General features: G+C 37.2%; 1 protein-coding gene across 1 annotated transcript in view; it reads left to right on the top strand.

Annotated features, from left to right (window-relative positions):
• Positions 1 to 494: 494 nt before the first annotated feature.
• LOC124158122 (homeobox protein ARX-like) overlaps positions 495 to 23,305 on the top strand; it is a 41,806-nt gene continuing 18,995 nt past the window's right edge. Inside the window, exon 1 of the mRNA XM_046533305.1 lies at positions 495 to 990. Within this exon, the coding sequence (XP_046389261.1) occupies positions 495 to 990 (496 nt within the window). The remainder of the gene's footprint in view (positions 991 to 23,305) is intronic.

Raw genomic sequence — 23,305 nt, 5'->3', positions numbered from 1 at the left:
TAAAAGCATCTATGTAGAGGAAGGAGAGCAGGATCCTTTCTCGTGAATAGCATAACGTACACTTGATATTGTGAGAAAATATTTCTTGAAACAAGACTTCTCCATACTTGACACTTAAAAAAATAATAAAATTTTAGTTGCTCTTACGGCGTGTGATACGTAAAAAATTCCTAAATTGAAATAACTAGGGATAAGACTAAAGATAAAAATATTTTAGGTGTCATGGGATCTGTGCTAAACTAGTGATGCAGTGATAAGAACTATTCGTGAGTATAACTCCAATGCAGCGATAAGAACTATTCGTGAGTATAACCTTTTCGCAATTGGAATCTGCTCTCAAATGGAATAGCAAACAAGAAAGTAATAAGGGCAATCTTGTGACAGCATTCAGGCTTCAATTCCTAATTAATATGACAATGGCAACGTTTTTAGAGAACACACCAACGGCCGCACGCTTGAGGTAAACAGACTGATTTCATCAGAGGCCGTCCACGATGGAGCAATTGACTCAGTTCGTGTCCAAATCCTTCGAGGTGGGGGGCGTGGGGCCGGACGACGCGCGGGGCCGCATCTTCCGTCTGCGATGGCCCACGCCGGATACCATCAAGGACGAGGAGGACCTCGAGGATGAAGAGGACAGCTTCGACGAGGAGGACGAGGCCTTCGAGAGGGTCCGAAGGGGTCGGAGGGCAGCGGAGGAGGAGGAGGAAGATGTGGAGGAGGAGCTGAAGAGGCGGAGGAGCGGGGCGGAGCAGGAGAGGAGGAGGGGGATCGTGGTGGAGGGCAGTGGAGGCCGCTCGCCGATGGTGGAGGAGGAGCGACTGAAGGTGGAGGCGGTGGAGGACGAGGAGGAGCTCGAGGTGGAGGTGGAGGAGGACAGTGATGACGGCGAGGTGGCCAGCAGTCGTCTCGGGGGAGCAGGACAGGCGATTGCCGCAGGTGGGGCATGGGAAACATACCGTTCCTCGCAATTAAAAATTCCTGACACAGGTGATGTAATAAAATTAATGAAACCGCTTCTTTTCCACCTGGGTACCAAATGTTGTTTGGCCAAGATGTCATAATTATTGAATGCTGGTCTGAAGCAATTTTATCTTCCCACCGTAATCGTGTTACGTCTCACCACGTATTTTGTCTCTTAAGTCTTAAGATATGTATAGTTTCAAAGACATTTCTGCAATATTTTTAAGTTCAGGCTTGAATTTAATGGAGATTCACACATGCACGAAGACGATATCTTTCTTTAACTCCACACTTAAAAGTGTGTATCGAAATATTTTTACCTTGACCATGATTAAGACTTCCGTCTTCATTGAATATGCGTATTTTTGACGATGAGCTATTCTCTTGTAATAATCTTGAGGTATAAACATACTAATCAATGCCCTAGATGGTGAAAATCCGATGAAGTAGTGTTCTTATCCTGGCGAAAATTCTTACTGCTGGGAGGCATGTATGAAAAGTGATGATGTAGCTCCACGGCCACCGAAGACGACAACTACAGTAGAGAGATTCTCCAAAATCAAATATTTATTGATAACTTCATTCTAAAACACTATTATGGGAATATGTTATCAAGACCGTTATTACCTTCATTATTCCAAGAGATCTCCTAGATTCACTGAACTGAATAGGATAAAATAATTGGAGAAATAATAAAATGAGAGTAATATGTGTATTTTGTTTTGCAGAATTGCCTTGAGCGCAATCATAAGCGTGTTATAATATTTTGAAACAATGATTCGTTTATAATGTCTGAAAATCGTATTATCTTAGGGTTCTTAATGACCATTCATTCCAACTTTTATAAATCAATAAACAGAAAAGTGAAACACGGTTTAGGTGGCCAGTTAAATTTCATATGTTTAAAAAGTTAACTTTAAAATTAACCAAGTTTTTAACCGGGGGGAAACAAGTGTTCTTTGCCAAATTTGTCAGCATTATTTACTCCTGGGCTTGTTGTTCTTTCATCTTTCTACCGTAATTGTCTTGCATCTCATCATACATTCCATTCTCTATGCCCATGTGATAAAAGTAAATTCAAATATACCTTTTAAAATTGAAATTATAGAAAAATCACTTTAAGAAATTAAAATAAGGTAAGGGTATTTCAGAGATTTTACGATGAAGTACTACTATAACATTTTGAGAGCATTATTTAGAATTCAGATGGATAGCAGTTATTTTTTCATAAATGACATAGCATTTTTGGGAAAGCATATCATAAAAACATTTTGGAATTTGAAAACTATCTTTAACAATGACTTTTATTAATGTCTGCTGGGTTAAATTTCACAATTTAATAATGCTATAAATTACTTTAAAAACGAAGAACAAAAATGAGGAATCAACCATTTGCTCTTCCAATAGCGAAAAATTTGGTTTAGTTCTCGTAAATATTTGGAAAAATTAGGATTGCTTACCATTATTATAAACACATTCAGGACTCACATAATCATATTCCCCTAGTTTAATATTTTAGCAATCTTCAATTCTGCTGGGAATGGAATAAAGATATAATGATACAATTTATCATTTCACATCTGAGAATGCATCACAGTTAAAAAAACCCGTAAGATAAACGCAGATTTACGGATATGTCCGACAGTTCTAAAAATTACGTGTTTAGAATATCTCCCCCACCTAATTTTATGGATCAACCATATGGAATGATCACCTATGCTCCAATGTAATTTGAAATATGCTCCAATGTGCACTTCTCTTTTAAATCGAATAAAAAGGTATAGCATTTTATTTCCCACTAAGAAGCGCATTCTTCGATACATCCTGAGACTAAAGACACCACCAATATTTCCGATACGGAAATACGATATTCCTACAAACTTCGAAACAGAGGATGCTGTTAAATTCACTGAAACTGTTACAATTAATGAAATACTACAAATTTATCACAATTCATGGCCAATCGTGAAATCTAAAAGGAGTCAAAATGATAGCGCAAAATTGAGGTATTTCTTATAGTTTCTCGGTGAAGGAAAATAATAAGAATATTTAGTCAAACGCTAAGTATTAGATATAAGACATTAATCATCATCGTTAGTGGTAGAAATTATCGATGTACTTAGGATTATTTTGTATATATCTGTAAATAATGAAGAATATTAACATAGAATTACGTAGACTTAGTATCATAACAAAACTTTGAAACATAGCATTATTTAAACTTTGAGTCTTGCTTACAATGAAATTGCTGTATTACAGAGTATAATCCATGGTAGTCTCGATCATGTTTGAAGTGAATGTAATATTTATTAATTTCCCGATCTAAAAACTAATGTCTTCATAATAAAGACAGAGTCTGTTGAGAAAGATGACAACCTTAATTTCGACATGGTAATGAGGAAATGATGTGGGGAAAAGTTTGTTGCGTTGTAAAATCGTCTTAAATTTTGTTGTGTCATACATTTTGTTGTCTCTTTCGTTTTCACCTTGGTAGGATAGCTTGTGACGGAGAGAAATCAATTCAACCCGTACCGTTCTAGAATTTTAGTTTTCTAAAACATCGGTTACTCAAACCGTTATGATACATTTGGACAATTCGAGTCAGATTTTATTAGATTTTAGTGGATTTACGGTTATCAAGAAAACGTTCTACATCGGGAATAACAGCCAAATAAAGAAAAAAAGAATGGGAGCTTTAATTTTAGTTTTCGAATGCAAATTTACCACCGCTTCTATAAACGGAGCAATACCTTCATGGAAATTTAGATATTTTGCTGCACCAGTGAGGAATCAAAATTTCACACAAAGAGATTTCAGCTACTATATTTTTTGTTTGGATCTGGTTAATTTTTCACCACCGATTCCGCCATTGCTACCGCCAATGTCGGAAGTTTGGAACAGAGGCCCACTACGCAAATAAAAAAAAAAGCCAAATTTATGTGAATACCTCTTAGTATAGAAAACACTCAGTAAAACATGTAACTGACAAGGTAAATAGAAAACAGTGGAGGATAAAGGTAAGAAGCAGAGCGGAGAGAGGTCTGAGATCGACCGGCGAGAGCTCCCAAAACGGCAATTGAATCTCCCGGAGTCTTGCGGCACGCAGACTGCGTCATGGAGCAAAGCGACACCGGGGAGCTACAATTCTGTCAGTTTTTCCCCCGAAATTAGAAAAAACGATGCAAGGGAGTCAATAGACGGCAAAACAACGTCTAAGCAGGGAATATTTCAGGTTTACAGAGTTTAATTCGTGAAGCAACAAGTTAGATCGAGTGAGTAAAACCATCACATATATTTCTAATGATTTGACCCGAGACAAAATAAACCATATCGTAGAAATAGAACCTTGGCACCACAGAACAATTAATATCGCTGCTAGAAAGACAGAAAATACATTACACTGTATGGTTCCAGCCGACAAGTTAGCGAAACATATACCCTAAGAAGTTCAATTCAAAGAGATAATAACGATACGCTTAAAATTAAATGGTTTAATGAGGTCGGTTGAAATAACATCTGCTGATGACCTTTGCAGTCGATGTACAATAAAACTCAAATTCACTAATACTACTGAAATGACGTGATTCGAATTTCAGTTTTGAATTTTATTGATACGCAACACGATACGTAATAGTAACAGTAATAAAGTACTTAGGTTGTAAAATAATACCACAAAATTATGAATCTCATCAGTGAATACCGTTAATACGTTGTCATTCTAAATTGACTATATACTTCATGAAAATAACGAAATTTTCAAGAAGGCAGAAGCTTCGCCTGGTTTTTCTGCTACACGCATACGTTAAACAAGGTGCGTGATGCATAACACCAGGGGTTTGAAAAAATATGAATGCACCTTGTAGAGCTCTTAAGCTTTGAACTTTTATTACGAAAAAATGGAATAAAATTATATATTTGACAACTAAGCGGTTGGAATTTGCGAAGCACGAAAAGAACGTAGCAGTTTTAATTACTTTTAGACAACAATTAATACTTTACACCAAGCAACTTAAACTTCAGAGATAACAAGCAGCCAACACATTCGAAATTTTTAATAGGTAAGAAATAGGTAACTAGCAAACACAATCGCAGCCTAAGTCTATAAATTGAGGCTTCAGATAATTTTAAGGCTTCACTTATCCACAAGCACATAATGGAACCATCAAGTTCTTTAAAAAACGTCCATGTACGTCATTCAGCAAAAAATATGTCGCACATTCAAAATATGGAAGCTATTATTTAACAAGAATCTTTGCTGATGAACGCCTTTTTTAGACTCCTGATTGAATTACTTCTCAACGTGCATTTAATGGGTCCAAAGAAACGTGGCATTTACCACGCTTAAAGCCATCGTAGTAGGCATGTATATATTATCAGTCTATTATTTTAAATGACCTTGTAAGAATACTTTGATTAAAATTTTCAGCTTCAACATAGATAACTTGGTCCTGAAAATTTTCACTTTGGCGATAAAAAAGTAAGATAGCCGATCTATGGGCTATACATTATTATTGCTTTTAGACTCGAGGGCTTCAGTATTTAACGGATACGTAGGCAAATTTATCATCATCTAAGTTGAAACGCTTCATTAGTATGGACGAACGAAAATCGATGATGTATGCATAACATAGATAGTTTTAAAGCAAAGAATAATATGTAGCTCAATACTTTTGCCAAAAAATAAGTTTAAAAAACCAACTACTTTTCAAAAGTAGGTATTCGTTACATTTGAAAGAAAATGTATCTAAAGTGCTATTGCAAAAATTCAAACCAAAACGCTGAGTGTTTTCTGAATCAATAGTATTAATTCATCGATATAAAAAGTTAAAAAAGGCCATTCCAAACGATTTTTGCACCGAATATTTGTAAGATAATGCTAACAGCTGGGAAAGGGAGTTATTTACTTTTGAAGCACATCAAAATTTTTCCTAGTGTGACGGGTATTTTTTTAGCGTCATTCACATGAAATACCTATGAAAAGCGTAGTTAAGCAGACCATAGAGAAATCAAAAGAATTTGAAAAAATAATTTTATTGCCAGCAATTCAGGGAAGTACGATTATTACATAACTTAATGTAAAAAAGTTGTTTTAGCTTAACAATGTATTCTTAAATAGGAATCGTAATGACTTAGTGAAATTGAAGGTCTTTTAAAATTAATTAATCGAAAAATTGGTATTACGCTAATGAGCTTTACCGAAGAGCTCTCACCGTTATAATTTATTCCCTTTTTACGAAAGAAGATTATTTCTCTTAACGCAAAACGGATTGTGAGATAAGTGAAACACACTAATGTACACGTAGACTACAAATATCATACAAATACGACCATTTTCTTAAATTATTTGTAACTTAATTGGCTCTTCTCTCCTAGAAATCAGGATTTTTCAAGAAATTCCCCTGGAAATGATTTTTAATGTACGAATAATTACATCAATTGAAATAAATCACCAAAATTAAAGCTAAATAAGTTTCAAATTTTAACACCGTTACGAGTTGAAGTAAAAAAGGAAATGTTGAAATTAACAGCTTCTCTTTACTATAAAAGGTTATGATAAAAGTACTGTGACTTTGAATTTTCTATAATATTGTCCTCAACTGTATGAAATTTGGGAATTCTTGCAAAATCTCCAGAAAAATGCTGCATCAGAAAGTCACCACAAACTTGTTTCCAACTATCACGGAAAATAAGATAAACTAAACTATGCATGGGTTGGAACTTCATATGGTGGACACCATAACCCATGGACCTAAAAGTATTATGCTAGCAATGTATTATGCATTAAAAATGATTAAAACCAATGGATCCACGTATAAAATTAACGATCTAAAAACAGAGAACGATGAAATTGACGATGCGAAAATTATAATGTAAGATTTTACACTTTCCCGGCGAGCAACATGTAAAAAATCTTCTCGGAATACCGCGCGGGTAAGGTTATATAAGAGCGCCAACAATAAGTTATTAATAATAATTAATTATGTTAAGTTATTAATTACCGTTATTAATTAAGTCTTTATATGGCGCTCTTGTCTAGTCTTACCCGCGCGGTATCCCGAGAAGAGTTTTTGCATGAAAATCATAATGACCCGTGATTCAAAAAATTATTTCAAGTGTTTCAATCTTCCATCTGGCCAATAAATATATATATTTAATCTACGATGATAATCCGGCTTTCTGAATGAAATAATATTTTTCACTGTTCTACTGCCCTATCATTATTACGATATAATCCCGAGAGACCTTATATACTGTTTTGAAAGAAGTTTATACAGTCATTATACATATGGATGAATAAAAATGAGTAAAAAATTAATCATAAATTGAAGATAGAAACATTTGAGTAGGTTATATTTCCCGGTCGGTCATATTTCAGGTTAGTATCATCTTGGTATGAACACCATGTCCCATAATACCTGGCATATTTCTTCTCACGTAAGCGTCTCCCAATGAGATGGTGCAAACTAATTTACCATGCATAACGGTGATAAGTTATAGGCTAACGCCTTATTAATACTTGGTGCCGAACTAAATCATAATTAAACAATGTCTATGGTGTACAAAGGGCAGCTTCAAATAGATACTGGTTATGGCAGGATAAGAGGTTTCAGAAAATAGTAAAAATAGGATTTAATTCGTTCAATGGTATTAGGCTCAACTATGTGGAAGTTAATACTCGAAAATGGAAAGGACATTTCGTTGATTTTCACTGATTTTCGTCCGTACGACATGTTTCGAACCATAGAGGTTATTATCATGTACAATAAATTTGAATGGTAAGCAAACATATATACTCCTTGAAGGGCTGGGGGAGAGGGTGGAATGAGGATTTAAACCGGCGAACTTCTAAGACTGGATTGTATATTTTCTTGGAAAGATAGTGCGACGATTCAATCAAAAAGCGAAGCTGCATTCGCATATTTCATAGCTAATCAAAACAGACTGCTTTCAAATCCTGTTTACTGCTAAACTTACGCAAAGCTTCATTCTAGGGATAACTCATAAATGAGTAGTCTAATATTTGATTTTTGTTCACTGGAGCTCTCCTACATCCATGCATATGCACTATAGCAGGCATTCTTCACCAATAAAAAGGAATGGGTCGATTAAAGAGCCAATGGGGGATGAAAAAAAAAATATAACCAAAAAGCCGGATGAAAAACAATGTTGAGATGTACAATTACATAAACAACTGAAAATACGAATATTTTAAGATAGGTAATTATTGTTGAATTTAGAAAATTAGAAACACTACCCCAGTATTTCAACGGAAAGTTTGTATTGATAGGTTAGATATGTGTGGAGGGCAGTTAGTTAGATATGGAGGAAATCCTAAACTTAGCCGTGGTAGTAAGTATTTCTCATTTATAGGGTTTCATTTTGGATTCAGCAAAAGTCCCTTTGTCCCATCAAATCAAAAAAACTAATTGACATATCCCACTAAATTCATCTGATGAGGAGTACCTTATTGTAATGAATTAGTGAGAATTGATCAGGAATTGGCACACTTAGCTTGAATACATGGAAACTACACGCTCCAATGACTAGGCTCAAGAATGACTGTGCTCAGGCTCTACTTCTGTCAACCCAATTTGTGGATTGAGTCCCTGCATTCTGAAAATGAATTAAATGAGACCAAGGATTGTATGATACCCTTTTAAACACACATATTTTTTCACTTTGTTATATTGAATCCCTCGGCCTCGGCGGTTCCACTATTTTTGCCTATTATTACTCGATGAGAGAGATACATTTTTTTCGAACACCAGTAAAATTCCATGAAACTGTACTCTTCAAAATCCTCAAGCTTCAATGCAAGATGTACATAGAGAAACATAGACAAGAAATAATAAAATTTCATCAATCAGACATAAACAATGATCTTGGAGACAGGAGCTTGGTAATGTCAAAATACTGGTGAAATTTCAGGAAAAAGTGCTCATCATGAGACAATGATGGATTTCATGGCTCCACAAGTAGAATATCTGTTAGAGATTTCAATCATTTTCCTCTAAAGTGAACTCACTTAAATAATCAAGGAAAATTTCTCTTCAATAGGTTTTTTTGGATAGGTAAGGTTATAGCTCGCCCCATAAAAGGAAACATACGTATGTAGGTCACACATTAAATAAGAAGCAAAACTCTCAATCAACTAGCCCCCCACACTCTATGCTTATAAATAATAACTAAAGATAGGGTTGGTGTGGTGGCTAGGGTGATGGCTTCCCACGTCGTGCGGCCATCTTCAAATCCCGGCAATGGGGATTTTTTCAGAGACTGCGTGATCCCTGCTCTGGTGCTTCGTGGAGAACTATTCAAGTACACCATGTACAAATCCCTTGGATGGTTTCTCTCCGTCCTTCCTTCCTTTCCCTGTGGGCGCAAATGACCTAAACTCTCGGTCACTTCCACTAAATGCCCATAACTTAAAAAAACTCGTTTAATCAATGCAAATTGTCATTCAAAAATGGAAGCGTTTCCGCTGGTGCCAACCCATCAAAGTTTTCGCAAGTTTTTCAAACCCCCTTCTTGTGTGGCTGTTTTTCTGCAGTGGGTTCTTTTCCGGAAAGGATATATCAAACAGAAGCTTTAGGTTTTTTCCACAAAGGTACATGAATATCTTTTGACACATAATTTTACTATTTTCTGCTACTTCAGTATGTTTTCATATTTATAACGTTCCATAATTCTCTGTACCGCATGGTTTTTTAATGATATTAATCTTTTTCTCCCGTTACTGCGTTTAATTTTTTTCATTTTTTTATTTCAATCGACTCTAGAAAACGCTGCATATATTAGTTTAATGGCGAGGCGTTAGTTGAAAGATGCGACTTTACAGTCTCAATCTGGCCCCAGTAAATACGTCTTATTATTGTTAACTCTTACCTCTGCTCATAGCTAAACGAGCACGATAAGAAGGGACCTGTTCGGCATTAGAACCGCGCGGGAGTAGGTCGATCATTGAGGCAAGGTATCGCGCGAGCCCGGGTGAAGTCGGTTTAAGTGTATTGACACAAGAGGGGAGGTGTTGGGCGCCCGGGGAGCAGAGAGTGGACACCGATTTGAGGGTGACTTCGACGAGAGAGGGAAGGAAGTGGATTTTCCCCACCGGACGCCCTCCCTGGGGACATATTAACACTGACAACACGCCGTATTTTAATGGGCCCAAGGGAGGGGAAGGGTGCTTTGGGGAGAGAGAGGAGAAAAGTCCGGGTGAAGAAGAAGAAGAAGATTACACTGATGCGGGTCGGAGGGGTTGAATGATGAAGCGGGGGGAAGGAGTTTCATCTCTCTCCCGAAGATACGGGAGGGTCCAAAGGGATGGGTACACTCTCCAGGGAATGAGTGCCGTGTGGATTGCATTATGCGCAATGGTTGCGCCTTATGCATGTCCTCCTCCTGCCGACCCTAAGGACGAGAGGTGACGCGTGGAGAAATCGCGGGGATCCTGAAACGGAAACTTCGTATTCGCGCGTCCCTTCAACTCTTATAATTTTACAGAGTGCACACAAGACTCTCTGGGATCCAGCCTTAATCTCGGCGGGATAGGTGAATCCCTTGCCTTGTCGACTGCAACACTTTTCAACCTTGTTCCTCAATTATTATTGACGGCATCTATCACTATTGGGCCAATCACGAATTAGAGAGGCGCTTTTTTTTTAATTTTCGACGTTACCCCGCCACTGTGATTGATTAGGAAAGCTTGACCTCTTACCACTCAAAGTTACATTAAATGTAAACCTATGTTTCTAATCTTCATTAAATGCTCTTTTTCTCCAGTTTCAGCTCTCTCTTGTCTAAGATGCCATTCGAAACTTAAAAAAAGCGAGCATGATGTGTATTTCGTGGCTGAATCCACCACCAGCCATGCACATATTACGGAGGTGGCGTGGTTGGTTTTTTTAGGTAAGAGTTAAACTGGGAATAATCATGATACGTCCCTTTTTATCTACTGCTCCATATTGATGCAGAATTTCATTTAAAAAGAACCATTACCCTGCCCCATGATGAACAGAAATCTAACATGACTTCATTCAAGATCCCATGACAGTCCTACGTTAGGGAATTCAAGAAATTTCGACCCTCCCCCAAAAAAATCCTTACGTAATACTTGAATAGGACGCTACTTGCCCTACACAATTTATCGTGTCTTTGAACGGTATGATTAAATGCTATCATCAATACCATCAACCGTGATAATGACGCATCATATGATATGCGGTTTGACCAAATGATCACTTCAAGACGATTTCATATAGATATAACTTTCTATAACAGCATTAAAAATGTGACAAATGGCGCAAATGCTGCTGGCTACATCAAAAAACACAGACCACAAATCATCTCAAATGACACCGATGGATGACAACTCAATGTGTCCATGGCCAAGAAATTTGGAGATGCTTCATCCACAGTTATTTTTATCCTCGAGTCCTCTTACTATAATTTGTGGAATCGAATATTTTAAGAGTATAACCCATAGCATCAAGTAAATGTACGTAATACTCTCAAACACGAACAATGTTCCGTTTTCTAAATATAAATAAATTCTTTTCCTAATAATGATTCCGAGAATGATAAAATTCTATTAGAAAGTACTGAAAGAGACATGAAAACTGGTAGTATAAAATTACTGAATCGTCAATCTAAATTTATATTTGCACAATATATGCTCAGACTATTCTCATACTGATCTTATTTTATTACTTCAGATCGTATATTTTGCTCAGGTTGAAGACAATCATTCCCTGATAATTGCAATTAATTGATTGAAAAACCAAAGATGCTCTTAAAGCTCACGCTCCGACTCGTCTCACAAGGGAAAAGGAATACATGTGCGAATGGCAAAACTCGCATTTCGAAATTATAAATCTCGCAAGAACATACTTGATGAAATTTCCGAGACGCACGACTTATTTTCACCACCATTAAGGTTTCATTGACCATAAACGATATCCGGAATTTTATAATATTCATTCGTTCCATTTCCTTACAATCTCCCCTTAGTGAAAAAATAAACACAAAAAAACAGGAACTCAGATGGCACATAAAAAACCGTATAGCTCCACGAGGTAGTTTGTCGAAAGGGACAAGAGAGCTTTTCAATTTGCCGTAATTGAGATAAGTGAAGAGAGATAGAGAGAAAAGGAAGCCTATGCATGCTCACTCCTACCCGTGGATATCTAAGGATATAGCGGAAAACCCTTAAGCTAATGCATCGCCGCTTCAATTGACTCCAAATTGCCTAGCACACTCACTCAAGCCACCCTTAGACACACACACACAAACTCACTCACCGACTAAAGTGGGGCTAAACCCTCTCTCAAAAGAATCAGCCAGCCTCTTTCGACGTTACAGTCCTCTCACCCTCCGAATACACGTTCACCCACCTCCCTCACTCGCAAGCCAAAACCAACTCACACCAACTCAGATCCTGGGGGAGGGTGAGGGTGGGGAAACGGGCTGATGTCGAGGAATCGTGGGGAGGTGAGGGGGGAGAATAGGACGGGGAAACACCTCGAAATCTGGGATTAATTTAATTCCATTACGGTAATGAAGATACAAAATAGACTGGGAGACAGGCGGTCCATTATTTCTCACCCCTTTCTCCCACCCTCGACACGCAAACCAACCCCAACAGAACGCCCCTGTCCCTCCACCCGTGAACCCTGTGAAATATCCCCACCCCATTCTCCACCGCTTAACCTCCGCCATGCGTCCCCACACTACCCTCTTCCCTTTCCCCCACTCCACCAATGGATTTCCCGCCCCTCCCCCCAATCCGTCGCAATCCACTCCGCGGTGACTCCCTCACCCCCTCTGCCGATGTCGTTCCCTCCCCTCTCCACCCCACCATGACACCCTTACTCAATTGATTTCCCCACTTCCCTCACCCCTGACCCTATCCCCCCTCCCTTGGGCGACCTCTTCCCTTAGATTATATCGAGCCCCTTACGGTCCCATTCATCCCGTCTTTCTCCCAGTCCGATTTTATGACGTGACCGCTATACGGCTGCAAGGTGGCCTGTCGAATGGGACGCTTGGCATAGGGGGCAGAGAGTCTCGGGTTCACACCTCGGAGTAAACATATAAAAAAAGCGATATTCGTCTACTGCGCATGAGAACAAGGTTGCTAAGACAAAATCCGAGATTACATGAGAGGTGAGATTGGCTGACTGGAGTGAAATAAGATTTGATGCTTGCCCGGCGAACCATGTGGGTAAGCTTTACCAGGGGTTCCCATCGCTTTAAAACTCCATTTAGGCAAAAATGGAGTTAAAATGGAGTTTTGAACCCAGTGGGAATTCCGAGAGAAGTTTACCTACTTTCCACAGCATTTGTTTTGATTTTACTTATTTCGATTAGATATTTTATGTATTTGAAATATATAGGGAGAAGATAAATTATCATGGTTAAATGATAATCAACTCCTAACTATTGAATTTTCTAAAATACTGCATTTCTAATAATAATAATAATAATATAATTTATTGTCCATGGACATTGAACATTAAGAACATGTTGTGGTTATAAATACAAAAGAGTTGCTTGGTTGTAATACTGAAGTTGGGGTTGCCGTGTTGTCCTTAGCTTAATTTCTGCACAGTCACCTTAAGCGCTCTTGTATATACATATTTACTTTTGATGTTCACATTCCGGTGAGGTCGTTTGAAGGCGATGAGACTTTCTGATGGTCTCAACTGCATGAGAAACTGCAGTTGGATAACGGGAATAACCTGAATCCGAATATTTGTATGACGTTTATTCCAGTGATTAATCATTTCACTGGCGGTATTTTCCGCATTTTCCTGCTGTTTAACGTACCTTTTTAACGAGGCAAAATTTCGTTCTTTCTAAAGATAATATCCTCAAGAGCTTTTTTTTCATATGATTTAAATTCTATTTAAAGTTTTTATTGTCTTGTTATTGCAATTATGTACGAGAGCCAAATTTCAGGCAATGTGTTGTGGTGGTGACCACCTTCCGAGTCAAATAACAAAAATCCCTACAAACAAGTGAGAACAAGGCGGGAATAATAATGTATCTTCAAAATGCGGGGTTATATTAATGTGATAGTCTTGTTATGCTCTAAATTTTCCATGCGGAAGGATCGCAGTCAAGTCCTCATGATAAGTGAGCATAGCATATTACATCAAAGGTGCGGTGCTCTGTCTGCCAGATCGAATCAGAATGCTATTAAAGTCTCCTTACTGTGTACGGCTAAGCGCAGGATTCGCAAAAAATAATAGTTAAAGTTTTTTATAAACTAACGACAGTAATTAGGAATAAAAATAAATAACTAATCTCACAACGTTTTTTCCAAGTTAATGTTGGAAGATGATGTGAATTTCGCAAGAGATGGTAAAGCATTATGAATATAAGAGACGATATTTTAGTTAATTATTATTATTATTATTATTTATTATTGATTATTCAATAATTTTAGAGTTAGACTAAATAACCTTTTCTAAAGGCCTGGTTAAACGATATATTAAATCGTTGTAGCTAATGTCTAAATGCATGAACGCAAAAATGAACCCGTTTAGCCACCCAGCTCGCGCGAATGCTTGGACAGAAAATAGACCCTGCTCCACTTTTGTTCCTACTTTCGTAAATGTCTCGTTCAGGTCCGCCAAAATCATTCATGCATTTATACATAAACTCGAGCGGGTTGAGGTGGACTAAGAAGAGTAGTAGGATAAACTTTGTTGTTTGAACGAAATTACTACAATTTAAAAAATAACTTGTTAAAACAGGCTGATAGAACAGTTGATTATGAAAAAATGAATTTTTAATAGTCAGCATTGAGGTTTACTGGATTACTACTAGTGATAAGTTATCCTTTTAAAATTTATCAAAATCAAAATTTATTCTCCACGTTATTTCATTCGAAAAGCGCCAAAATAAATTAGAATATTTGCAAAAATAGATATTTACCCATGTACCTATAACATCCGTTCTACTTCTTATTTCTCCAGAATTTCTTTCTTCCAATTAATTTTACTTTTTAATACTAATTTCGGATAATAATGATCCTGGAAATGCGGTATAAAGATAAATAAGGACTAAGGACACCCCTGCAATTGTTTCATGTTATAGTTTTCATTAATTGGCTTAGCTCACCTATTATATTTTGTAATTGATAAAGAATATGCTGTAGGCAAAACACATTCACAAACCTATTGTTTCAAAGTTACCAAAGTCATCACTTCGACTTATCCCCATAAATAGATATTTTACTCTACGTAATGCGCACTAATTGAAAACAGAATAATCAAAAGACATTAAATTTAGGGCACAAAAAATAATAATTAAAGATTTCCATAAACTAAATAAATAAGGTATTAAAAAATTAGTGCGTAATGTTTCTATGAAGTTAATATTGGAAGATGACGTGAATCGCACGGGAGATTAATAAGACGATTTGAACTAAGAGTTTACTTTAGATCTGTGAAGGGTCTGAATAATTTTTCAATACGTACTGGTAACGTAAGTATAGATTCTTAATTTATGGTGTAATTTAAAAAAAAATTTAATCTCAAATTCCTTCGATTTGGTACTTATTGGCCGTATTGGAACTCATGTTTCAATCGTTTGGAGTCAGAGTGAAATCCCCTTTGGCCCTTGCCCTCGTCTGCGCTGAATCTTGGCCAATCAATCGCAATACGACCCACCAAACCTTTCGTGACAGGAGCTCAATGAGACGAGGCCGACACCCGCATTTCAAGGCGAATTATCCGGAGCTTATCAGTTTCATCCATTACTACCCCTCACGTCTTCCGAGTTCCTTTCGCGGCCCCGTGCAGGGGGAATAATCGGCGCAATTCTGTTCCTTGTGTGTCCCACCAGCAATGCCCACGGCCAATAAAAACTCATCCCACTCTTACCCCTTCCTACGCACCGGGGGAGGAAAACCCTTTTGTCCTTTTGTTAAGGGATCACCAAACCCTTTTCTTACCCTTCCCTGGAAGATTATTTCATCCCCTAACAGAGAAAGAAGCCTTCTTCCATTCTTTCATTCCCCCTATAAGCCTTCCCTTTTCTCGATCTTCTCTGTGTACTTCTCCCCTTTTCCGTCTCTAAGCTCACACTCAAACCCTTCGGGAACCAGACTAGTGAAAAACTTAGCAACATTCCAATTACGTCGAAGTGAGTTTCATTCCCGTTATCTCGAGTCAGGGTTCGTATTAAGCGAGTGAATAGCGATGTGTTTTTTATAAATCGCGGACGCCAAGGGTGGACCCAAGGTGTTCCCTTTTACAAGATTAATTTTTCCTCATTCCTCTCTCAAAATAAAAGGGGTTCGAGAAAACGTAGTGTTTACCATAATTTTCGCTTCAAGTGGCAAGGGGGTTGATGTTTAAAATATGTCGTCGAAATCCTTATCCTTACGATTTGAATTACAAATTTTCAACGTTTTTCTTCCGTGCTAAAGGGTGGGGGAAGGGAGTTTTTTTCTCTTATCTGAGCAGAGGAGAGGCATTTCCATCCCGAAAAACAATGTAAGTAGGCCATTTTGAAATCAGTTTTGGCTTTTTCTCCGGCGAAGAACGCATTGCAGACAGCCTACACATAGCGAAAAATTCCTAACGTCGAATGTATTAGAAATTCAAATGTATGGATCACTTATACGTATCTATTAAATCACTCGTATATTCTACAAGTAAGGAACGAATTCCGTTTGCTATTATTTTAGTCATAATTTCATTTTCTAAAACATGCATATAAATCAAAGCAGTTATAATACAAAAGTTTAAGCATAACTTTGAAAATAATTTACAGGGATTCAAACGACGCCATAAAGTGTGCCAATGTATAAGATGTTTTAAGAACCCCTCATATTAAAAAAATCGGCTAATTTTTCTCAAAACTTAACGTGATTGAGATAAACTAAATCCAAGAGATTTTCAAAGCGTAGCTTGGCTAAGTACTAAATTAATATTACTTCATCGCTACATGCTTTAGCCACCACGAAACAAGAATGGGGATCACGGACCACACAGTCCGATAAGAAGGGTTTTCTGCATCAGTACCAATCACCAAAGCTATATCTAAAGTCTTCAAATGCAGAAGAATGTAAATTTTATCAGCATGATCTCATGTACAAAAGTTTAGATGATTTTCAAAATATTTTTTTATGGTTCGTAATAAATACCAAAGTGTCTGATCAAAATGTAATAATGTTCTAGTAGCAGAGAAGATAAGGGAGGAGACATTCTATAAGTAGTGTGTGAGTGAGTAAAGAGGAAATCCTGTGAAGAGTAGAAGAAAAGCCTCATAAGAGCCCTAATAAGAAGGCAGAACATCTTACTCTGCAATATCTTTAGGCATGACGGCCTGTTGAAGACCATCGTCGAGGTACAGGAAGATGGCAAAAACGGACCACGGATGTGGAAGCGATAATGTAGGATGTGAAAGAGAAAAAATACCCGCGGGGAAATATTCTTTAATAAGAGAATTGAGTTGAGAGCTGCGTCAAACCAATATTAGGATTGTTGAAAACCATTGATGATGAAGCATTTCATAGTTAACTCAAAGTCTAGTAGTTCAAAAACGCCGCGTAATTGAACTATAGGGTAATGTTATAAGAACTAATGATAATTTATGGGCTTTATTATCAATTTTAGGGCTACATTTAACAAGAGAATTCATGTATGACAACGAGACAATGATAAATTATGAATTATAATAAGAAATACTAAAAATTTCATGTCAATTGCAACATATTACAAAGGTTCTCATGAAATCTGCTGCATAATATGGAAATTGGGTTTTGCGAAACCTCTATATTCTAGATTACCAAATATTTTTAAGCAGAATTACTTCATGAAAATAGTTTAAGTTGATCGAACTACATATTAAAAAATGGCTGAACGGAATCATCTCACGAAGTTATTCTGAAAGATTATTTAGGCACATAATCATAAATGTAGGGTGATTTGAATCGAAAATTATAACAACATTTTCCAAATTTTACTTTTTTCATCCTCTTTTCTTGCTTTTTTTATCAATTTCCTACTCACGGCTGTTACTAAGAAAACTCCTTAGCGCTAATTCCTCATTCTCGCCGACATATAGGTATAACTTTCTTATGTGAAGTTAAAGTATTTCCTTTGGTTAGAATTCCTATTAATAATTTAAAGTAATCCTCTCAGGTATCATACTTCTTGTGTGAGATAAAACACTTTATTCATCGGGTTCCCTATCAGTCGCGTTTCATCTCTCTCCTATCTTTATTGCCCCTACTACCCAGAGACGAATGGCATCAAAGGAGCACTTGGTATTAATACAATATGAAGTCGTAGAGACCCTTACTCTCTGAGATACACGGAAGCTAATCCGTATCCCTCAAAGAAGGCTGCACAGCGCGAAATAGGAATGAAGAATATCCTCTGCCGAACATTATTCAGCCGTTTCAGAATTTCAGGAATTTAGAACAAAAAGGAGAATATTTTAAGACTGAAACTGTTTATTCAAGAAATTTATGAATGAAAAATAGTTTAAACGTTTGAATGGGAAAAAAAAACAAATTAATTTCACTAATGCGAGGAGAAAATGTGTTTTATTTTTAACTAAACAGTCATACTTTCCACAGAACTTATAATTTATCAATACCCTTATTTAGAGATCTAAAAGGGCCCCTACGACTCACTTAATGCCATTCGGCAAGCCGCAAGCAGTGAAAAAAATTCATAGTTTCATATCATATCCAAACCTTTTTCATAGCAAAATATAATGGACACTGAAGTTTCAAACACAAATACTACAACGATAAATTCCGTATTTTAAAATTATTAATAAAATTTAAAACTATACATTGATCTACTATAGTCTCGTGTGATGAGTCAAGAGTAGAAATCATCTTCCGAGCGGAATACTTTGGCATCCTTTACATTAATTTCTACTTCCATTATTGCAGCAATTGAGAATATTTCGCAAGACAACTTGAAATATTAAGTTTTAACACGTATATCTCTAATTTATAAATCGTGAACAAGTACTTGTTGCACATAGTCTGATTTAATTCAATTTCTTCTTCCAGTTGAAGAATTTGACAGAGTAAAAAATTAAGAATGAATGTGGGATACTGCATGTTTAACTATCGTTTGCTCGCTATTTTTTACGTTACTGAGACGCACCAAACACATGGATATTATCAGAGAGAGGGAGAGAAAGAGATACATAGGGTCCAAGAGTCACCAACAAGATTTAGGAGTCTAAACGTTTTTGACTGAACCAATGTCAGACTAGATATTGAAATGCTTTGTATAGCGCCAAAATGAGCGACCGAAAATTTTCCTATCCATAAAATTACTTCCTTTCGAAGAGCACATCGCAGGACTGCCGAGTTTCGCTCGTAAAATTCAGCGAAATCCTGCGAATTCCACCCACTCCGCGTTTCCAGTCAGTAAACACCACTAACATTGATGGCACCTGAGAAGTTCTCCACGCAAATAAGCGCTCTTGCGTTTCCTGCCAGCCCATCCATTTCCGTCATCGGGAATAAGGTTTGCAGAATGTTTCGGCCCCACGGCTTCGCAGCACTACCCTCTGTCCAACGGAGGCAAATTGGTCGTATCCCTCTCTCCAATAGGTTTTCGACGCCTACGAACGCTTGGCAACAAGCCTTCTCTGTAATGGAACAAAAATTCTTTTCCAATCCAACTTCCACGGCCTAACCCGCATTTCCAATGTACTCCAATCAGTAATTATATCAGTAATTAACTTTTTAATTTTTCGCTTTCGGGTTTACTATCCGATACCCAATTAAAAATTTCATTTAATACACCCTTTTTATCGGGTATTTTTCGTCTAGTAATTGCTGCTTCGCGATCGAGAAAAAATTACCTATTTATACTTATTTTTGACCATTGAAATTATATATTTATTTCAATTTTCATTCGATACTAAAATTTCAAGTAATAAATTAAGAAAATAACTCAAGTCCATGATAAAAACACTGGTCCACCTATTATTTTAAAGCAGTACTTTTGAGAAGGAAATCATTCACTCTATATTCCTAAGCCAAGAAATTATTCAGCCAAAAAGTTGTCTTTTCCATCCATGCTTATGCATGTTTTTAGCTTCATATTCATATTGGGAAGCATTAGCTTGCTATGTATTCTGCAAAGTTAAGTTACTGACATTTGATATCCAGAATACAGTAACACTGTAAATTGTGCAACTCAAATTCAATTATCTCGAATAATCATCTTTTCATCTGATCAGAAGTCAACTTTACCAGTATGATCAACATTCCACGAATAAATACGCATTATTTCCTATAATTTAAGAGAACAAATAGATGAATACCATTTTCACCTATTTGGCAAGCGTCACTGCGATCACATTCTCAAGTAACAGGTTTCCAATAAATATCAGGGGAATGAAGTTGGAATGCGGCCAGAATTTCCTTTGCACCATTCATCAATTGTTACGGTTTGGTATTCAGGATTCGATTATTCTACGAATGAGCCGAAAAACGGTCAACTTGCTAATTTCGATCAATTTGAGCATAAAATTCCAAATCATGAGGAATAATAAAATTGAAAATCAGCCGAATAATTTTAATGAGCCCTTTTGATTTTATATCGCTAATTGGATTGTCGTCGTTACAATAAAACCAAGTGGAGGTTAAGTAACTAAACCAAATCACTGGCAAGTGTAAAAATACTTTAAAATTATCAACAAGTAACTTTTAATCGCGACATTGATCAATGATGAAGTAAACTTGAACAGATAAAAATATACACTTCGACGTTAGCAAACTTAAAAATCATTAATCGCACCACCTTCATATAAATTTGACTATTCTTTCCTTATTCCATTAGCCAACACCTTCAGGCGTTCCTGAATTTTCAGCTCACTCCCCTGCTTTGGCCGCTATTTACCAGGGTTGCCAAGTGAAACGAAACGAAAGCCGAAACCAGTAAAATTTCAATAGTTTCGTTCCAGAGAGCAGAATATAGAAACGAAATGGATTAAAACCCAGGGAACTAAACTCAGGGTCGAAACGAAATCGGAGTCAAAACTACATCGGGTCGAAACTAAACTAAAACTCTGGGACAAAACGAAACGTAGATAATGTTTCGCACCGCAGAGACCACGTTCTTCACCTTCGAACAATTTAGTTTCGACCCACATAACGATTACGAAGTATGGTTGAATGAAGCAGAGGTTCGGCCTACTAGCATTAGATGCATGCGGCAATGGGGCAATCATATGTTTACCACTAACGGGATAACGGTGAACGCAAACTGGCCATTCATTTTTAAGCTCAGAGTTTTAACCTCTCTACACGTATGTCAAACATAATAGGTTGAAACTATTTCCTCTTGTCCCCCTCCACTCAACTTCTGGTATCGAAACTTTAGTGTAAGCAGAGGAGGAGGGCAAGTGGTTTAGTTTCGTCCCGGGTCGAAACTTAACTACTTGCCTCTATGAAAAAATTGTATAAACCTGTTTCAAATTTGTATACATTCTTATACATTGTCATTGCAATGTATAAGAATGTATACAAATACTTGAAACATGTTTATACAATTTTTTCATAGGGGTGGTGATTTTAATTTCTTGCGGGAGCGAAACTAAACCTAGGCCTGTTATTTTCGTTTCCCTCCGGGTCGAAACAAAACATTTTCGTTTCGTTTCACCAGAGAGGAGAACTCGGTTTCACTTAACAACCCTGCTATTTACCCATCGTAGTACACAGAACGGTTTATTGTCCCTATTGAATTCATCATAAATGTCGAAAAAAATACCACACGTCTATGTATTGACTAGGAGAAAAGTATGTACCGGCAAGTGCAAGACTTCACAAAAATAATAATAATAATAATAATGGCGTCTTTATTTGTATCAGATAACAGACTATACGTATACAGTCCATTCTCACATTCAGTATAGATATTTATATCCACAAAGATCCATGTCCTGGAAGAAGCTAACCACACGATATTGGAATTTGAGACTTTGCAATATAGGTAGGGACGTGGCTCCCGTACAAAACATCTTTTACCGATTTAAAAAGAGAGACATGACCACTCTCATAAACTCTGCCGCCTCGCGCCTAAGCCGTAACCCGCCTCAATCTTCGCAATACTGAGTTAGTTTCAGTATAGAAAAAGTCCAGAGCGATTTTCGGCTTCTGCGCATGCATTAGTCAGCGACGACATTAGTTGGCAACAACCATGTCATGATACGTATTTCGAGCGTCATGTATTTATTTTTCTAAAAAGCCCACATACACGAATATTGTCAATTTATAGTGACCCAATAGCAAGCAAATATATAATGTATATCAAGAGACAAATTTGCACAGCCATTCAGCACATAAACTTTTTAGTCCATGCCGCTGAGCTTCAAGCCTATTTTCGTTTTACTTAATTGGGGTTCCATTGTTGGCCTCAGTTTTTTTTATTCCTGCGCAGCCACCCTGAGAGCTCTTATATATATATATTTACTCTGACCTACGGAGGGGTTTGGAGGCACGTGAGCAGGGGGCTTGTAATGACGGCAAGATGTGGAGATGGGGAAGGGGAGAGGGCGGTGGTGTGGGGGGGTCAATCTAGCAAATTTGGGAAGTGTACTTCAGGCAGGGATGAATGGGGACGCGTGTGGGTTATGTACCTAGGGGTTAAGAGGTACGAGGGGTGGGGGAGACGAGTTTGATTGTAGTAGTTCCCACTTGGGCGAGGGGGGATGACGGTAGGAGAGAGGTACAAAGTTGTTAGCACCATGACGGGGAAGGATTTTCATTCCCAACTATGAATGCGGGGTCTGAAAGAGGCGAATAAAGTATACCGGGGCTATAAAAGAAAAATAATCTTCACCGCGGCTGAATTGCTCAGACACTCAAGGGAAGAAAATGAAATTTAGCACCTGAGAATGACTCAAATTTTACCCACGTATAAGTAGGAGAGGTCTGCAACTGTTGCGAAAAACACTTCCGCCATGCAATATGTGAAAAATTAATGAATTTCTACGTTTCGATTACATTATTTCATGAGAATGTACACTCGGAAGTGAAGACGTTTAACTCGGCGACGTTACTGAATTGGATTTTGACATTTTGATCCAGTAATAAAGTAAACAACGACAATAAGGGTGGACACGTGAGTGAACTTGCATTGAAACATTTGCAGATTTTTAATCTTCAATGTCTTTTTGTTTTTTATATTATTACTTATTTTTTTATCACACATATTCTCATCTTTTGAATTATTCATCACATTGAGCCCCTATGGCCGTAAAAAACTATTTAATATAAATTTTCACATTTAATTCAACGACGGAGTAGCTTCAATGACCTGGTTTATCTAAACCTTCTTTTACTCCGATA

The sequence above is a fragment of the Ischnura elegans genome, chromosome 4 (assembly GCF_921293095.1).
Source record: "Ischnura elegans chromosome 4, ioIscEleg1.1, whole genome shotgun sequence".
NCBI lineage: Eukaryota > Metazoa > Arthropoda > Insecta > Odonata > Coenagrionidae > Ischnura > Ischnura elegans.
The sequence above is the reverse complement of the archived record's forward strand: the minus strand, read 5'-3'. Positions and strand labels throughout refer to the sequence as shown.